The 18526-nt window shown below is 43.1% G+C and overlaps 1 protein-coding gene across 1 annotated transcript; it reads left to right on the top strand.

Moving 5' to 3' along the window:
* Positions 1-1744: 1744 nt before the first annotated feature.
* Insl5 (insulin like 5) lies at positions 1745-5096 on the top strand. Its single transcript, XM_006987184.3, has 2 exons — positions 1745-2138; positions 4864-5096. Exons 1-2 carry the CDS (start codon positions 1874-1876, stop codon positions 5094-5096), a joined length of 498 nt encoding a protein of 165 aa, XP_006987246.2. The 5' UTR covers positions 1745-1873.
* Positions 5097-18526: the final 13430 nt, after the last annotated feature.

The following is an 18526-nucleotide window of genomic DNA, read 5'->3' as shown; positions in this document are numbered from 1 at the left end:
AAAATGGAGGCAGAGAGAAAAATCTTTAGAATCTAGTGGAGCAGCCAGAGATAACTGCCGTTTTTTTTTTTTGTTTGTTTGTTTGTTTTATTTTTGTTTTTATTAGTTTCCAGAGTGTATTTATATTTGGGTGGGTAGCTGTTCTGGCCTGTTTTTCTGTTGCTGTGATATAATGTTCTAACCAAAAGCAACTTGGGGAGAAGAGGGGGTTATTTCCGCTCACATTTAGACATCACAGTCCAGCACTGAAGGAAGGTAGGGCAGAAAGCAGGAAGCCAGCGGGGAAGCCATGGAGGGACACTGGCTTGTTCTCCGGCTCACTCCCAGGCTCAGGCTTACCTAGCTTTCTTCGAGAGCCCAGGACCACCCGTGTAGGGATGGTAACACCCACAGTGGGTTGAACCCTTCCACCTCAACCAACAACCAAGTTATTAATTCAAGCAATGTCCAAAGGAGATGGGGCCAGTGAGATGGTTCACTGGGTAAGGTACTTGCAGCCTGACAGTGAAAGCCTGGACCAGAGTTGAATCCCCAGAATCCACATAAAGATGGAAGGAGAGAAGTGACTCCACAAAGTTGCCCTCTGACTGCCAATATGTATTGTGCCATATGATATGTACTGTGCCATATGATATATACTGTGCCATATGATATGTACTGTGCCATATGATATATACTGTGCCATATGATAAGTACTATGCCATGTGTGCCTGTATACAACCATCATACAGACATACACACAGACACACACTCACACAACAATACTAAAAAATAAAATCCAAGAAGAGAAATTTATGAAACATTCACTCTACTGCTCTGTATAGTCCAGAGCTACTCCAAAGCATTTTTCTACTGTATCTTGATGTGCTGTTTCAAAAAAATCAGTGACAACTCTTCCTCTTTTAAAGTTTAAAAACACTTATATTTCTGATAAGAGCTGTATGAACCTCGGTATTAAAGTGGTAAGAACAAGTTTATCACATCTCAAGGCATCAAGCCACAAAAATATGAATATTGTTAGTCCTTTATAAAAGTGTTCTGTTCAGCAAAGTCTTCGCAGACATGGCTGCAGGCCAGTCTGATGGATGAAGGCTGGAATGAAGACACCCTCACTCTCAGAAGGTTCTGGGCTTAGATCAGGGCTTCAGCTGACTTACCAAAAGAGGTATTTCATTATTTAGCTGTTTAGGATAGACATTTGGCTTTATGGTAACAGGAATGTATGCTGAGATAGGCATACCCAACCCACAGACGTCAAAGAACATCCTAGTCACAAAAATTTTGAGTTCTGAAGAGAAGTCATCTTTCCTAGTCTATTCTGATGCTGAGGTAAGATGACTGCCAAGAAACTAACAACTGTTAATATGTAAAGTAGGACACATGTTATCGCTTCACCTCTGTGATGTAGTACCACTGCCAGCATTTTTTTTTTTAAAAGGGGTACTTAAATAATTTGTTTTAAATTTTAGATCTGGTGAGAGGAAAGCCAGGAATCAAACCCGGGGCATGAAAACTGCATCACTGTGTGATTTCCCAATGCATTGACACAGAAGCCGCATTCACTCCCTGGAAGCCTTCCTCAGATGGGATCCCCCATGTTAGAGAGATACCAGTGTTGACTTTCAGAGTTTAAAGCTTGCTCTATGTCAGTCAGTAAATGAAAAGTGGGCATTGAAACTTAAATCTTCCTGCTTAGCAAAGCCGTGCATTTCCGCAGCAACTCGGGAGAAGACGCAGCAACACCGAGGGAGGTGTTTGGATGACTGGGTAAACAGCAATAATCATAAAAGCACATCGCTAGCCCTCCACACTGGCACCTTCGTGCTTAGGAAATCCTGCTAAAATAAGGTCTGACCAATAAAGCGTCAGGGGGATGAGTATAAATGGCCCAAGAGGGAGAGGTAACTTCAGACATTCACTGGGTACTGCTGACTGCATCGATTCTCATTCGCTCTTGGGCAGCATGAAGGGCCCCACTCTCGCTCTGTTTCTCTTCTCTGTCCTGTTGGCTGCTGCACAAGTGAGAAGCAGGGAGACCGTGAAGCTCTGCGGCCTCGACTACGTGAGAACAGTCGTCTACATCTGCGCCAGCTCTCGATGGAGGAGACACCTGGAAGGGGCCCACCAAGCTCAGCGAGGTAATCGAACACACTCACCTCACTTTTCCCCCAGACCTATCTTTTAATCCCGCCCCCACTAGTTATTTTAGTAGCTATTTCTCTAAGAAATATTGATCTATTTGTGTATCAATGTAAGGGCTTAGTCATCAAAATACACTCCTGAATTTGACCCGAGAAAATGATGAACATGGGACAGTTTAAAAAGTAATGCACTGCTATTCTTTTTTTTAAAATCTTATTAAATTTTCTGTTCATTTTATATACCAACCACAGGAATCTGCACTGCTATTCTTTAGTCTTCTGCTTGCAATCATTTCATTGTCTGGGACTTCAGCAAGCTTAGCATCCGTGGGCGGAGCAGTAAAGGCTATAGAGAGGCCAAATAGATATCTGCACGTGGATGATTACAGAGTGTATTAAGTTAGAATTCAGGTAAGGGGCAAACAAGGGTGTAAGGACTCAACAGACCACTTAAAAGTACCAGGCAATTTCAAAGGCAACATGTCATTCAGCTTTCCGATGAAGATCATGTGAAGTAAGTAATGTTTATCATTTATCAGTAAGAAAACTGTTTACTCAGCCACTCAGCAGGGAGGCCAAGAAGCGAGTCAGATCTATATGCTTCAAGAGCAGAAGTCATTGCCATTACACGCTGCACCTCAAGTGAAGAGATGGCTTCAATAGATCCTTACATCGTGGAGAAGGTGGAATTTGACAGAGGTCCTGAAGGACCTGTCAAATTTGAAAAGTTGGGTGCAGGGCTGAGAGAGCTGGGAGCATTGGGGGAATTGTGAGCAATAGGAAATGTGTAGTCAGAATTCCCAGAGTGCCCGTCAATCTGCTATCACAGCAGTGATGTGTGGACTTCACTGAACTACTGTTTTCAATTCAAGTAACTTAGAAAATGGGCTGGAATTCTTCCTGCTAATCTTGTAATGAACTATGAGGTAAAGGACTGGAGACATGACTCAGCGGCCCATGCCAGGCACTTCACAACTGTCTATAACTCCAGCTCCCGGGGGTTTGACTCCTTGGCCCCATTGAGCATCTGCATTCATGTGCATGAACATGTGCACATGACACACACACACACACATGCACACATGCACATACACATAACTAAAGATAATAAAATTAAAACTAGGAGGTAAAATTTACTTAAAGTTCTATTCTATTTTTTTAAACTGACAAAAATGGAGTTATCATATATATACCATGTTGATGTTTCACAATGGCTAAATCAGGCTAATCCACATACACATTACCTACATACTTATTTTCTTGTGGTGAGAACAATGAAAATGTATGCTCTTAGAAATTTCAGGAATGCATACGCTGCTGTTGATCACAGCCGCCACATTGTACCGTCCATCTCTTGAACTTGTTCCTCCTGGCTCCTTGAAACTCTGCACTCTCTGGCTCCCCTCTCTCCATCCCTGGACACCTAAGTGACCCTCAGAGAGCCACTGTTCTCCTTTTGCTCCTGTGGCCTTGGCTGTCCAGATCTCCCTTAGAAGTGAGACCACGAAACATTGCTCTTTCTGTGCCCACCTCATGACTCTGCTTGAATAATGGATTTCATTGCCTTTGTTTTCTAAGAAAGATGTAGGGAATGGATGATACACAAATGCTAAAAGTTTCAGCTTGGCTTTAAATGACTTAGCTAAACAAAAGACTTTAGTAAAGGACTAACAATATTCATGTTTTAGGGGGATGATGCCTTAAGATGTGATAAACTTGTTCTTACCACTTTAATATCCAAATTCATACAGACTATATCAGAAATATAAGTGTTTTTAAACTTTAAAAGAAAAAGAGTTGTCACTGATTTTTGAAACAGCACATCAAGACATAGCGGAAAAAATGCTTTGGAGTAGCTCTGGACTATACAGTAGAATGAGTGTTTTATGTTTCTTTTTTTTAGATTTTATTTTTTAATATTGTTGTTGTGTGAGTGTGTGTCTGTGTGTATGTCTGTATGATGGTTATATACAGGTGCATATGCCACAGTACATATGTGGCAGCCAGAGGACAATGTTAAGGATCTAGTTCTCCCCTTCCATCTATGTGGATTCTGGGGATCCAACTTGGGTCCAGGCTTTCATTGTTGGGCTGCAAGTACCTTACCCAGTGAGCCATCTCACTGGCCCCATCTCCTTTGGACATTACTGAAATGATAACACTCAAACCTTCCACAGGTCTCCATGGTGCTTTCCTTCACATTTTTTTTTTTAATCACTGATCAATCACTAGTTGGCCAACTGACATTCATTCAGGTGGCTTTTGTTTAGTGCTTGCCAGTGTGGATATGTGAGTCTCAACTAAATTAAAAAGCCAGAAGGGCTTGAGTACAGACATTGGGAACAACATTTAGATCAAACAACATAGCCCATGTTTTACTGCCAGATATGGGATGGAAATCCCATCGATCAGCTCTGCAAGGCCTACCCAGGGTTTTTGTTCCTGCTGTTCTTCAGCTTCTAGCTAATTAATTACATCTCTTATGGCTAATTATATAGCTTACTGCTCATTATAACTAATATCTCTGGAAACTGCTGGTCATGGAGCAGAGGTGGCTGGCATTAGTTTCTGCTAGCCAATGGACACTGATGTCATTCAACCTCTGTAAAAAGAAGAGTGTGCACAAGCCAGCTCTTCCCGAAGTGCAGGTCTTTGGTCCTTTTTTTTTTTTTTTTTTTGGCGGGCTTCTTTGAGGTAGTATGGTGCCTCTCCTCTCTTACAGCTGAATCAAGAAACTACTTCCAATTCCCAGACAGACAGGAGACATCCAAGGAAACTCTTGAGCACAACCTTCCCAAGATGGATATCTCAGGACAGGAACTTGTTCAAGACCCACAGGCGCCCATGGAAAGGCTTTGGCAGTTGAAGAAGTACTCGCAAGTGTCCAAACGAGATCTGCAAACTATGTGCTGCGTGGAAGGCTGCTCCATGACTGAGCTTAGCACACTCTGTTAGGAAGCGCCCACACCCATGGGCAAGCTTCAGCATGCATTTAATTGGTGTTCTAGCTCTAAGTCTGTTACTGCAACCATGGCTTTGGGGTAGGCAATCCTTTTCTAAAAGGTCTGTCTATTATGGCTTAAAGCCAAGAGAAGTCTCTCTTCTCCCTTTGCCAAGGTCAATCCACTTTTCTTTCTGAATTCTAACTATTGCTTTGAAATGTCAAGTGCTGTGCAAAACTGCAATAAAATGTCTGAATCCAAGTTCACTGTGATTCTTTTCCCTTAAGAAATCGTTATACTGCCTTGTGGGAGACTGGATCTCACTTTTCCCAAGGGTGCTCTTGAGGAGTGAGGCATAGGAGATATTAGATAGAAATATAGAAGGAAGAGAGACAGATAGAAACACAGGATAGCCTCGGGAGGGCCTGGATCAGTATCCACTGGCCCCTTCTGTCTCTTCTAAAGGGTTTTTTATAGGAATGCCAAGGGGTGGAGCAATAGACCTCCCCCTAGCACAGCCAAGTGCAGACCCTTTCCGATCACCTGGTAATGACACACATGGTCAAGCAATCCTCTAACACAGCCCTATTGGGTAAAGCAAGCTCAGATCTCACTAGGAAACCTTTGTGGGCCTCCATACTGCCCCCAGACCCTGATCAACTCCTGAGGCAGGTGGGAGAGTTGGCCCTGAGGTCATAAGGAAGGGAGATGTGTCCCTGCCCACCACCAACTGCACACAGGAAAGCAGGTCCTGTGCCTCACCTGGGCAGGACAACAGAGCCAACCTCATTGGTAGAGGTACAGGTGATCCAGCACCGAAGTGTGAGCATAGGAGAGCTGTCCCCATTACCCATCTGTCATGTGGTGGCATGGGTGGGGGAGAGATGTCCTCCCCACCCTGCCCATCAAAGCCTGAGGCAGGTGGGAGAGCTGACCCTGCCCATCATCAGCTGCAGCACTCTGGAGAGTGACACCTGTGCCTCCCCTGGGCATCAGTAGAGTGGCCCTGAAGGTGTAGGTGTGGGAGACCAAACCCTGAGGACATGAAAACAGGAGAACTGCTCTGTCCCTTGCTCATCACTGCAAGGGATGAACGTGCTAGGGCAATGCAAGAGAGTTCACCCTGGTGGTGAGGACAAGAGAGAGCTGGCAGGCCCAGAACCTGCTATCCAGGCCCAGAACCAGGGTTATGTGTTGGCCCACCTCAACATCCACCCCATCTGTGATCTTCTGGAGTACACGAAGGGACCAGTCCTGCAGACTCAAAGCTGCGGGATCCCACAACACAGGGCAACAGCAGTATAACCAAGAGGAGTCCTAGTGAGGGCACAGTATTGATAGTGTGGCAGAAAGCAGAGGCCTTAAACCAAACCCATGACTCTTTGCAGTGAACACTTGCAAGTAAAGATATATGGACGGACAAAAGGGTTTACTGCGTGACTCACTGTGTCACACTAGAGCTTCCATGATGAGACTGATTTTTTTCCTTCTCTCTCTTTTTTTTTCTCTTAAATTTTATTTTATTTTATTTTATTTTATTTTATTTTGGGGGGAAGTTGCAAGGGCAGAGGGTAGATATAAAAGGACAGGGAAATGAATGAGATGGAGATGCATGATATGAAAGATACAAAAAATAAAAAGGAAAAATTTTTAATTAAAAAAAAAAAGAAAAAAATGTTATAGGGACCAGAGAGATTTCTCAGTGGTTAAGAGCACTTGCTCTTATAGAGGTTATGGGTTCAATTCCCAGCAACCACACAATTGTCACACTGTAACCTCAGTTCTAGGAGATCCAATACCCTTTTCTGGTCTTCGTTGGCACTCAGTCTGAATGTGGTGCACAGACATATATGAAGGCAAAACACTCATCATGTAAAATAATATGTATGTGTGAATAAAAAAAATTTTAGAGTCAATGATTAAGGACGCTCCAGCAAAAAACAAAACAAAACAAAGAAAAACCAAATAAACCAACCAACCAAACAAACAAACAAAAAAAAACATGTACCAGGGACTGGAGAGATGGATCAGTTAAGAGCACTGGCTGTTTTTCCAGAGGACCCTAGTTCAATTCCCAGCACTCACATGACAGCTTACAAATACCTGTAACTGCAGTTCCACAGGATTCAATGCCCTTTTCTGGCCTCCCCAGTCACCAGGCAAGCATGTATTGCACAGACATACATTCAGGAAGAACATCTATACACACAAACAAATCTTTAAAACAAAATAAAAATAAAAGTCATGTACCACTAAAAACAACAGAATGCCCCCTTGCAATCCTACACTGTTTAGCATGCGAGCAATGAAGGGCCTTATAATGGAGTTAGAAATGGTTATGAGCCACCACATGAGTTCTGGGAAACAGACTGCTGAGCCACCTGTCCCACGCCAATCTAGCCAGCTCTTACTACGGGGGATCCAAAGCCTCCCCTTCCGGTGATGGGTAAGATGGGAGAGACTGCTCTGCTGTCTCCTAGGCAGGAACTATGCCTCTCATGAGCGTGGATGAAGTCTTGGAAGACTGATCATCATCATCATGCAACTCTTCCCAGAGATTTCTGGGACCACAGCCCTTAGTGCCATCTGTGGCAGGAAAGCAGGACAGAGAGAGGGGCATGAAGATTGTCACATGAAAGAGATGAATGGCTGAGAAAAAAGTATGTTTGAGTAAGGTTCTCCTTCTTGTAGTCTAAGCTACCTTTATTTTGCCTCTGTCTTGCAGAGATAAAAAGACTTTCCATTCTTTTTTCCCCTATTTTTAAAGAAATTTTCTACTCACTCTACATACCACCCACAGATCCCACCGCCTCCCTCCTCCCATGTCCCAGCCCTCCCTCCCAAGCCACCCCACATCCCCACATTCCCCAAATCAAGGTCTCCCATGGGGAGTCAGCAGAGCCTGGTACACTGAGCCTAGGGAGGTCCAAGCCCCTTCCCACTGTACCAAGGCTGCGCGAGGCGCCACACCACAGGTACCAGATTCCCAAAAGCCTGCCCAAGCACCAGGGATGGATCCCGATCCCCCAGCCTGGGTGTTCTCCAAACAGTTCGAGCCAAACAACCGTCTTCCATATCCAGAGGGCCTAGTTCAGTCCCGTGGGGGCTTCACAGCCACCAGTCCACAGTTCATGGGCCTCCAATAGTGTGGCCGGTCATCTCTGCACTTCTTCCCACACTTCTTCCCGTCATAATCTCCATGTTCCCTGCCTGCAGAATCCCTCCTCTCTCTCATCAATTGGATTCCCAGAGCTCAGCCTGGCACCTGGCTGCGGATCTCTGCATCTGCCCCCACAGCCACTGGACAAAGGCTCTATGATGATAGCTAGGGTATTCGCTAGACCGGTCACCAGTCCAAGCACCCTCTGGACCACTGCCAGCAGTCCAAGGTGGTGTCATCCTTATGGGTTCTTGAGAGCTTCCCCAGCATCCTGCCTCTTCCTTTGAGAAACCAAGCCCCAGCTGGTGAAGGCATTGTGCCTTTGGCGATTGGCTGTCTTCCTAGATGAAAGGAGAAAGCAGGGCTATCACGAAACATTTTCATCTCTTACACTGCCTGCTGACTCTAGCGGGTTGTTTGTGCTGCTCTTAGTGATACTGTCTGTGAAAGGCATCAGCCGCATGTTGGGTGTTCATTGTGTGTGGTCTGCAAACATCACTGCAGGTCACCTGTAAGGCGTGGACGGTACTTCACCATCATCTTTCACATGAGAAATGTGTCTCAGTCTGCACGGCGGAGTGGATGGTGTTTCTGGAGACGCAGTAAAACTGTTTAGTGTTGATCAAGGCAGTCTCGCCAAACTTGTGAATATTCAAAATTCTTATTACCATTAGGCATTCCCAAATTTTTTAAAAGTTAGTTTTACTAGGCAGCAAGTTAGATATCATCAGGGAAGGAGGTCTTTGGAGATGGAGCCTCTCCTCCTAACCAGCAGCTTGTAAAACCCAAAGGAAATTTCAAAACTCTGTTTATTGATCAGAGGAATGGGTTCTGAATCCTAGTCCCCAGCCTTGATGGAGTTGTCATTCTGAATTCTCTGGAAAGCCATTCATTGAGACCTTCCTAAGCCTTATAAGCACATGATCTAAGGGCTAGAGAGATGGAGCAGTGGTTAAAAGAACTGGTTGCTCTCCCAGAGGTCTTGGTTCAATTCCCAGTACCCACATGGCAGCTCACAATCATCTGCATCTCCAGTTCTATGGGATCCAATGCTCTCTTCTGGCCTCTGTGGGCATGCACATGGGGCACAGACATGCATGCAGGCAGACGTGTATGCACATAAAATAAAAACAAATCTCAATAATATGATCTATAAGAGGTTTTCTTAAAGAATATGAATACAGTTGTCCTTTCAAAAGAAAGTCAATCCAAATGACCCTGTCAATCACCTGGATAGGGGTAAGTCCCTCAGGAAAAGCTGCCTTGGCTAGAGGTTTTATAAGCAGGCTACACTTCCTGAAATATAAGTCAGATTGAGTTACTGTACCAGGCATACATTTCCTCCTGTGAAGTGGACCTTAAATCCAATCAGAAAGCTGTTAGTTACCTCCATTACACAGCTTGCCAGTCAGTCATTATTATAGCCCACAGAAGTCTTACCTGGCTAAGACTATTGATTAATTCCTCCCCCCCCCCACCCAGCATCCTGCATAGCACCTTCTGGTACTATGAAAGCTATGACCAAAGTGTGTGCTGTCTTGAGCAACAGAGCCTTGCTATTCAGTTTGGGTGGGCAACTGTATCTGTTACTTTTTCTATTGTTGTCATAAAAACACCATGACCAAGACAACATAAAGAAGAGAGCATTTACTTGGGCTTATGTGTCCAGAGAGATAAGAGTCCTGTGGCACAAATGGAGGCAGTAGACGGCAGTCATGGGGGGGAAGGAACAGTTCTGAACTCACATCTCGAACCACAAACTGAGAGCTGAGAGTGAACTGGGAATGACGTCAGGCTTCTGAAACCTCAAAGCCCATTCCTAGTAACACACTTCCTCTAGCAAGGCCATACCTTCCAAATGGCAGCAACAACTGGGGACTAGGTGTTCAAATACCCAAGACTATGGGAGACATCTCATTCAAACCCCCACAGCAACTGAAATCAATGTCATTCACCTGTATTGTTTTTGGGGGGTCTCTGGGAACCCCCAACCAACAACTCAAAGGGAGTTGCCCACATCTGACACTGGGCTTTTTATTTGGAACCTATGGCTTCTGAGAGGAGCATTATCCCCTGTATAGGGTAAATCCAATTTAATATATATTTAAAATCCATATATACACACACATACAAGTGTTCAGGAAGCTTATAAAATAGTAGGTTTTCATATATCTTTTTCAAATGTGCTCAGTTATTTCTCTGTCTCTCCCCATTCTTCTATCTGGCCGAGAACTGGCAGCAAGGGAGTTCACAGGCTATTAGGGCGAATCGACTACTATTACTTTGCTAAACAGACATAGTGTCAAGCAACCTTCTAAGTATGTGTCTATGTACCCACAGAGCAGGGCAGCTCTTAGTACTCACCAGAGGAGCATCTTTGTGCACTGGGTGGTGGTTGCTTCAGATGCTTACAGCTGGTCAAAATGCAGAGAGTAAGTCTGCAGAGTGCTCAGCTGTCTACATCATTATCCTCCCCTCTCTTCAAGGCCCAGAAATACTGTGGAAGATTATAAATGCTAAAGGTTGTACTTTGTGAGCAAAACAATGTTTTCTGGACACGACAGAAGCATTGCATCCACAGAACCTTGTACAAAATCGAGCCAGTTAGCATCCCAGCATGGATGGGGGAAGGGACTTGTGAGGCTTCCATCTCTAGCTGAGGAGCTGTTGACAGTTGTGGGATGCTAGGGCAGGGACAATCAGTTTTCTTTATGAATGTGGCCTCTGAAAGGTTGACATGGGAGGCCTCACACCCATGTGCTATGGACAGCATATTAGATTCAATGGGTTACTTAAAAAGATAGAAACAAGGATGTGAAGTTAGAAAGGAGCACACGATGGGAGGTGCAGAGTCTAGGAAGAGATCAAGCAGAAAGTAGTAGAGGGTGAATGTGATCAAAGTACATTACAAACATGTATATAATTTAATGATAAAATATATAATATTCAATATATATATATATATATATATATATATATCCATCAAGTACAGTTTTGCTGCCCATATACCCCATATATTCTTGGATGTGTGGCCTTCTACTGGTGTGTAGTCAACCCACCAGGGGTCACACCTTTGAAACTATTCAATTGCCAAAAATAAGGGTAGGAATTCCTGCCTACATACCATGTCCATGCTGGCATGTTGTCTGGTTTGAGCGTTCGCAGGCCTTGTACAAGCTATGTCAACGGTCCTGAGTTCATACATGCAACTGCCCTCGGTGTCCTGAGAGCACTGTTTCTTTGCAGTCATCTACCTCCTCTGCCTCAGACACTCTTTCCACCCCTTCTTCTACGGTGACCCCTGAACCCCGGATAGAGGAGATATGATATAGATGTCCCATTAATGACTGAGCCCTCCAAAGTCTCTCATTCTCTGCACCTTGACTAGCTGTGGGTCTCTGTTATAATTGCCATCTATGGCCAAAAAAAAAAAAAAAAAAAAAAAAAAAAAAAAAAAAAAAAAAGCTTCTCTAGTGGGTATTGAGAGATGCACTGACCTATCTATGGGTAAAATGATAAGTCATTAAGAGTCAGCACACACACACACATACACACATAAATAAAATTAAACTTTAAAAAGAAAAACAAAACAAAAACACCAACGTTATCTTAAAAGGTTACTGAAATAATCTTCCTTTTCTCACTTGATGAAAAGCTGATGTTTGCATGTCAGCCAGCGAAGCACACAGCAGCAGCAGACCAGGATGAGCTGAGCTGGATTTTACTGAGGCAGATATGCTGGGATTGCAGCTGTGGAGCTGGTTGCTCAGAATTCAAACATTCCTTTGTGGGAGGGAGGGAGGGGGTACAAGGGACAGGAGTTTATAAGGTTCCTGAGGCCCTTCCCGAAGGTACAGCGGTAAGCAAGCTGGGGAGAGAAATGGAGCTGCTGAGGGTGGGAAGGAGTGTAGGGAATGCCAGCAACTCAGCTACGGTGGGTTGTCATGGTGATACAGCTGTTTGTAAGTAACCCCTCACATGTCCTAGCCAACAACAATACACTCTTGGGTTCACCAGCTGGATTTTGATGAAGAGTTTTGTGTGTGTGTGTGTGTGTGTGTGTGTGTGTGTGTGTGTGTGTGTGTGTGTGTGTGTGTCTGTTAGTTCTCTATTTGGGCTTGAATATGTACTTGTTCAGTCTTCTCAGGAAGAGTCATACAACACCTGTAAAAATACAATGCAACATCACTCTGCCTATAAATTTTTTTATTATGTAAAAATAGCTTTCGTAAAATACATTATTTGTGGTAACATGTCGTGGTTTTATTATTCTTAAATGTTACTATTTAAAATTTCTGTTTTAAATATTAATATTCTCCATATAAACAAAAGCTCTTTGAAATTCTGCAATTTCTGAATGTGCAAAAAACACGAGTTGCCAAAATTTAGCTAGTTCAGACTGTTTGCAATATTTGTAATTAAAAGGATATAATAGACAACCTTGTATATCCCTATGAACGGACTCATTTCTATAGGTTACCTTACCTTGCTCTGGAGGAAAGCGTATCAGTGCTTTAAATTTTTTTTTTTTTTCAAGACAGGGTTTCTCTGTGTAGCTTTGTGCCTTTCCTGGAGCTCACTTGGTAGCCCAGGCTGGCCTCGAACTCACAGAGATCCGCTTGCCTCTGCCTCCCGAGTGCTGGGATTAAAGGCGTGCGCCACCACCGCCCGGCTAAAATTTTTTTAAATTGCATTTATTTACTTATTGTGTATATGTGTGTGTGTGCATATGTATATACGGATGTGTGTCTGCTACAGCACACACATAGGCATCAGAGGACAACTTGCAGGAGTCGGTTCTCTCCCTTCACCCTGTACGTCCCAGGAATTAAACTCAGGTCGTCAGGGTGGGCCTTTGCACACTCAGCCATCTTGATGGCCCATATGTATATTTTTTCCAGTATATATTTATTAGTTACCACTTATCATATAATAAATTTTTTCACCGACAATTATAACTTAGTTATTATAAATATATATTTAAGGATATAGAAACAAAAAGAAGAAAATGGGATCTAGTCTCTTTACTTAAATCCTGTGGGATGCTGTTTTTAGGGGAAAAGATCATGTATGTACAAGGTTAGGAGATGCAAATAGTTCAAAGAAGTATAAAAACAGCACACCCGACTTTCCTCCATTTGCTTCTGAAGTAGTAAGACAGCCATGACTAAGAGTTGTATGTGAGCTGGGGTTTAGCTTGGCTGGTCTGGGGCAGGACCTTGGAAATGTGCCAGCTGATAGTCCCCTCCCATCTCCTACTCTTCCCTCTGTGCCTTTGGTCTTGAAGGAGGATGAAACAGGCCAAATAAAGGTCATTCGCCTTGGGGTGCTCCTTGAATGATTAACATGCCTAGGTGAAAAAGGGCATTAATCTGACCCCAAATTTTAAACAAAAGAGATAGCTTTCTCTTGCTTTATCACCCACTGGTCATCAGTAGGTCTAACTTAAGAGTCAGTGCCTTTTGCAAATGAAATTTCTAGTATTGGTTCCCAATCATTTTTATATTTAAAAAAAATACTTATCATTATTTCCTAATAATATCTTTAGATGAATCTGATCTCAGACTGATTTAGGCCCATCATAAGGATTAGGAAATGATTTATCTTAAATTGTAACCTCTACTTCATTAAATGAGTGGGTCCTTACGTGTCTTTCACTTGTGCTTGTAGACAGAGATGCAAATAAGCACTTTAGCTATGTTTTGAAACAATTTTAAATCTATACTATCACAGTAAAGTGAACAAAATGGGATATACTTGTTATTAATTAACTTATTAATTAACAAATATACATTATTTTTTCTTTAGTTTCAAAATGATTTATCTTGTATAAATTTACAAAGTAATTTCCCAGTATCTACTAAGCAAAATCAGACTGATTATGCAGTGTGTTTGGTAGGTGGATGATCCACCATCATCATTTGTTGGAAACATCATCTGTTGGTTATTAACTCAAGTGCAAAGGGAAGCCTGGGTCTCCCCATACTGGTTATACTGGTTTCTTGTCTTGGTAGGTAGAGAAATGGTTGCTAGTAGATGGAGAACCACAGATTTCAATTTAGAGCCTGTATTTAAAAGAAAAAATATGTGTAGCACAGTTGAGCTGTCAGGAAAGAAACTGAAAGCTACTGCAGACTCGAGAGAGATTTCAGCATACTAGGTCTCAGCTCACTCTCTGGAGGTGTGGGCTCATTTTTGAATGAACTCACAAATCCAAATGGGATTGAAGGCAGCAAGGAATGGACAGGACTAAGCAACATCACTGTTGAGAAACAGGAAAAGTCCTGTGCAGCCTCCAGCCCTCTGCATGGCACAAAGAGAAATCAGCAATGGAGGAAGAAGTTGGGAACAGATAATGCCATGGAAAATGTGGATTTTGAAAGACAACTGTCATTCAATAACAGTGTTTGAAAACTTGGAAAAAATAATCACAGGTATATTATAGTGATGAGAAGTAATTGTAAAAATATCAGCTCAATCCCATCTTTCTTTCTTTCTTTCTTTCTTTCTTTCTTTCTTTCTTTCTTTCTTTCTTTCTTTCTTTCTTTCTTTCTTCTCTCTCTCTCTCTCTCTCTCTCTCTCTCTCTCTCTCCCTTCCTTCCTTCCTTTCCTTCCTTCCTTCCTTCCTTCCTTCCTTCCTTCCTTCCTTCCTTCCTTCCTTCCTTCCTCTCTCTCTCTTTCTTCTTCCTTCCTTCCTTCCTTCCTTCCTTCCTTCCTTTCTTTCTTCTTTCTTTTTCCTTTTTACAGTGCTAAGTATTAAACTCAGGGCCTTGGGTCTACTAAACAAGAGCTCTACAGTGACTGAGCTATATCCCCAGCCCTTGGTGCTTTGAGACAGGGTCTAATTGTGTAGCTAAAACTGGAACTTCAGCTTTTCCAGCCTCAGCCTCTAGAGTACTGGGATTAGAGACTTGCTCCAGAACACCCAGATCTGCTTTAGCAAACACATACCATAAGAATTAGAGGTTAAGAGGAAGTTTCTTTAATAGGTAGATTTTTTATTTGCTTACTTATTATTACTATATTATTATTATTATTATTATTATTATTATTATTATTATTATTATTATTAACAGGATCTCACATAGCCCAGGCTGGCTTCCAATTCTGGTATAGCTGAGGCTGGTCTCAAACTCCCAATCCTCCTGCCTCTAACTCCCAAGTGTTGGGATTACAGATGTGCCTTATCACACCCTTCTTCAGCTCAACTATCTTTTTTTTTCCCAAAAATTAAAAAAAAATTTTCTATGTGTATTGGTGCTTTGCCTGCATGTGTATCTGTGCATCATGGGTGCCTGTTGCCCAAGGACGTCAGAAGAGGGCACTGGATCCCTGAGAACTGTGGTTATAGACAACCGTATCTGCAATGTGGGTGTTGGGAATAAAACTCAGGTCGTCAGTAGTGTAGAGTAGGCAGTGTTCTTAACCTCTGATCTATCTCTTCAGCTCTGGGTTGGCTATTTTATCTACACTGTCTGTCCAAGTCTTCATGAGAACCCAATCAGGGTCTATTTTACTTTTCAGGAAACAGGCTGAAGGTGTTAGGTCCTTGCCAAACTTACATAACTGTTAAGGGTTAGAAATGACTGAAGTGGTGTGTCTTCAAACCTATGCTTGAAAAGGAGAGGGGGAAGGGGGAGGGGGAGAGGGAGAGGGAGAGAGAGGTGGGGAGGGAGAGAAAGAGAGAAAAGAAAGAAAAAAAGAGCACTGCCCCTTTCCCTTAAACTACATCCATGGCCTCTCAGAAGAAAGACTTTAAAAGAGCAGAGATGCCACGGGCGGAGTGGTCTGCATCTCTGCCGTGTGGGCGGAGTGGTCTGCACCTCTGGCTTGGGAGAGCACTTTCAAAGTTCATGAAAGCCCCAGACTGGTGGGTGAGAACCAGACTGCCGCCTATAAGAGCATCAGAGAGACTAGGGAAGAAAACCAAATAGCTGTTTGATGTTGAGTTTTCTTATCTATGTTTTATAGCACCCAGGAAGACAGGTCAAATGATGCTCTCAAGAAGGCAAGTGCTCATTCTTCAAGATTGTTACGTTAAATTGTAACCTCTACTTCATTAAAAACAATTTTTTTTTAATTTTACTTTTCTAAAAAAATTTTAATTCCAAACACTAATTCTCAGACTTAGAAAATTAATTCATTGATTTCATTTTTAGTGAAAATAAATTTTTTTTCATTTATTGCTTCCTTTCTGAACCCATGATCTATTGCACTCTGACCTCCTACTTTGTGCTTTATGAAGTCACCCAATTAACAATGACTGTAGTTGACAACAAGCTCTGGGATGCTAGCTTATTTTTCAAGACACTTTACATTTCCTCTGGTGTCTGACAACAGAAAGGGATAATATAGGAAATAGTTTCAATGACGAAAAAGAGAAAGAAAAAAGGCAGCATATAACTGATAGAGCCCTAGGTTTGGGGAGGTGGTTTCTGGCTGGGTTCCTAGAGCCGGTTATTGGCTGTTTAGTACTGATTATACTTGCTGGCTGATGCATATTTTATAAGGCAGGAGGGAGAAGTGAGATCTTATTTTGGATGTCTGCCAAGTCTAAATCTCTTCCCTTGATGTCCTGGCTCAGCTTGCAGCTGCCTGTGGCCGATCAACTTAACCTAGGGTGCAGACTCCAACTCAGTGTTTTATTTCCCAAACTCTTTTGGCTGGTGTCTGATTCCTGTGAACAGGACCGTGCGTTTTGCTCCAGGCACTCAGACTTTTCAGCTGCGACCACAAGCACTTCTCTTAGACATTAAGCTGTGAACCGGTCAGCAAGCATGCAGTTAATCCTACAAAACCCTGTGCCGTGGCACCAGCATTATCATTACATCAAGGAAATGCTGCTGCTTTGTAAAACTGGTAATGTATTTAAGGTGCCTGGGATGAGGGGGGAGGGGGGGTTTCAGAACTTAGTCTTCCAGGCACCCAGGACTGAAACTTCACTCTGTGCATTGTTAGGCTCCTTTTGCCTAACCGTGTAGACCTTGTTCCTGCAATGTCCCATATGACATAGCTTCTTAGAGTCACTTAACGCTATTCACTCAGAGGAAAGCTTCAAGTGACTCCTCCTGGTCTGCGTGCACTTCCTTACCAGATAGCTACCATGCACCCTTCGATCTTTGTGTGACCTCTTATTCCTTGTAAATCCCTCTAACCGTCCATCTTTTGAAATTCTCCTGGTCTCCATCACAGTCTGGAGGAAGTCTTAATTGCCTTTCACAAAGCCTACCACATGTTCCTTCACTGGATAAAGACATTCTAGAATTTTCTTGTGATAACATGTTCCAATCTGTGTTGTAATCACATGGTAATCTTCCTGTCTCCCCTTATTGGAATTCTGGGGTTACAGACGCACCCTGCTGTCATTTCCATAGGACGCTAGTCCTTAAGGGTTGAGATGTGGATTGCTATTTCTGGACAGTTGGGAGGTAGGTAGCATAGTGCACAAAGAGTCTTGCTTATAAGTAAAGAATTTGAGTTCATTGTTAGGTGGTCCTGTTGCACTCAGTATCTTCAAGCAGGTAAGGCGAGGGAGGGGGAAAAGGCTGGAGAATATTCAAGAGATTAACAGAGAGAGATCCCAGGAGGGGAGTGGGAGGGAGGAGATGGATGGAGGAGGGCCTGGGGGGAGGGTGAGACCTGAAATTGCCGAAAAGAAGACAGGGTGTTTCTACAGTAGGGTAGAAACAGTAGGAAGAGGAAGCTCGGCTGTTTCAAAATAAAACTTCTTCAAACTTACGGTGGCGTTTCTTTGAAAATTTCCCATCTCAAGGCTCTGTGTGGTGACTAACGCTCTCCTGAAAGTTAGTTACTCTGGATGAGTTCTTACCCTATATTCCCACGCTGCTGTGATTGCTAGAGGTCACCCCTGAACTTATCTCAATTACAGTACACGGCAATAGGCCTGCAAACTACCTTTCCCAATTTAACGGCCTTTGTATGTTAAGGTTTAGTTGCCAACACAACCTGGAATGGACGGTGAGAAATGATTCTACTGACTGGAAATTAGAACCCGGAAAGGAAGCCATCCCAGCAGCAGATTTTCTCCATGGCAAAGCTGTGTCTTCATCTGACTCGTTCGCACCAAGCTGCTGTGTGATTTCATGGCCTTCGTCTCAGAAAGAAACGGTTGAAAAAGCATACGGTGACACTTGCTGCTCCCTCTGATAATCAAATCCAGATTCCAAACTGGTGTTTGCAGACAGGCCAGTCCTGGTGGTCATTATTCTACATAAGCCCCCTAAAGCATTCTCAGAAAAAGCCTAGAGATGCGTTTTAAAACT

Source organism: Peromyscus maniculatus, chromosome 2 (genome assembly GCF_049852395.1).
Source record: "Peromyscus maniculatus bairdii isolate BWxNUB_F1_BW_parent chromosome 2, HU_Pman_BW_mat_3.1, whole genome shotgun sequence".
Lineage (NCBI taxonomy): Eukaryota > Metazoa > Chordata > Mammalia > Rodentia > Cricetidae > Peromyscus > Peromyscus maniculatus.
The sequence above is the reverse complement of the archived record's forward strand: the minus strand, read 5'-3'. Positions and strand labels throughout refer to the sequence as shown.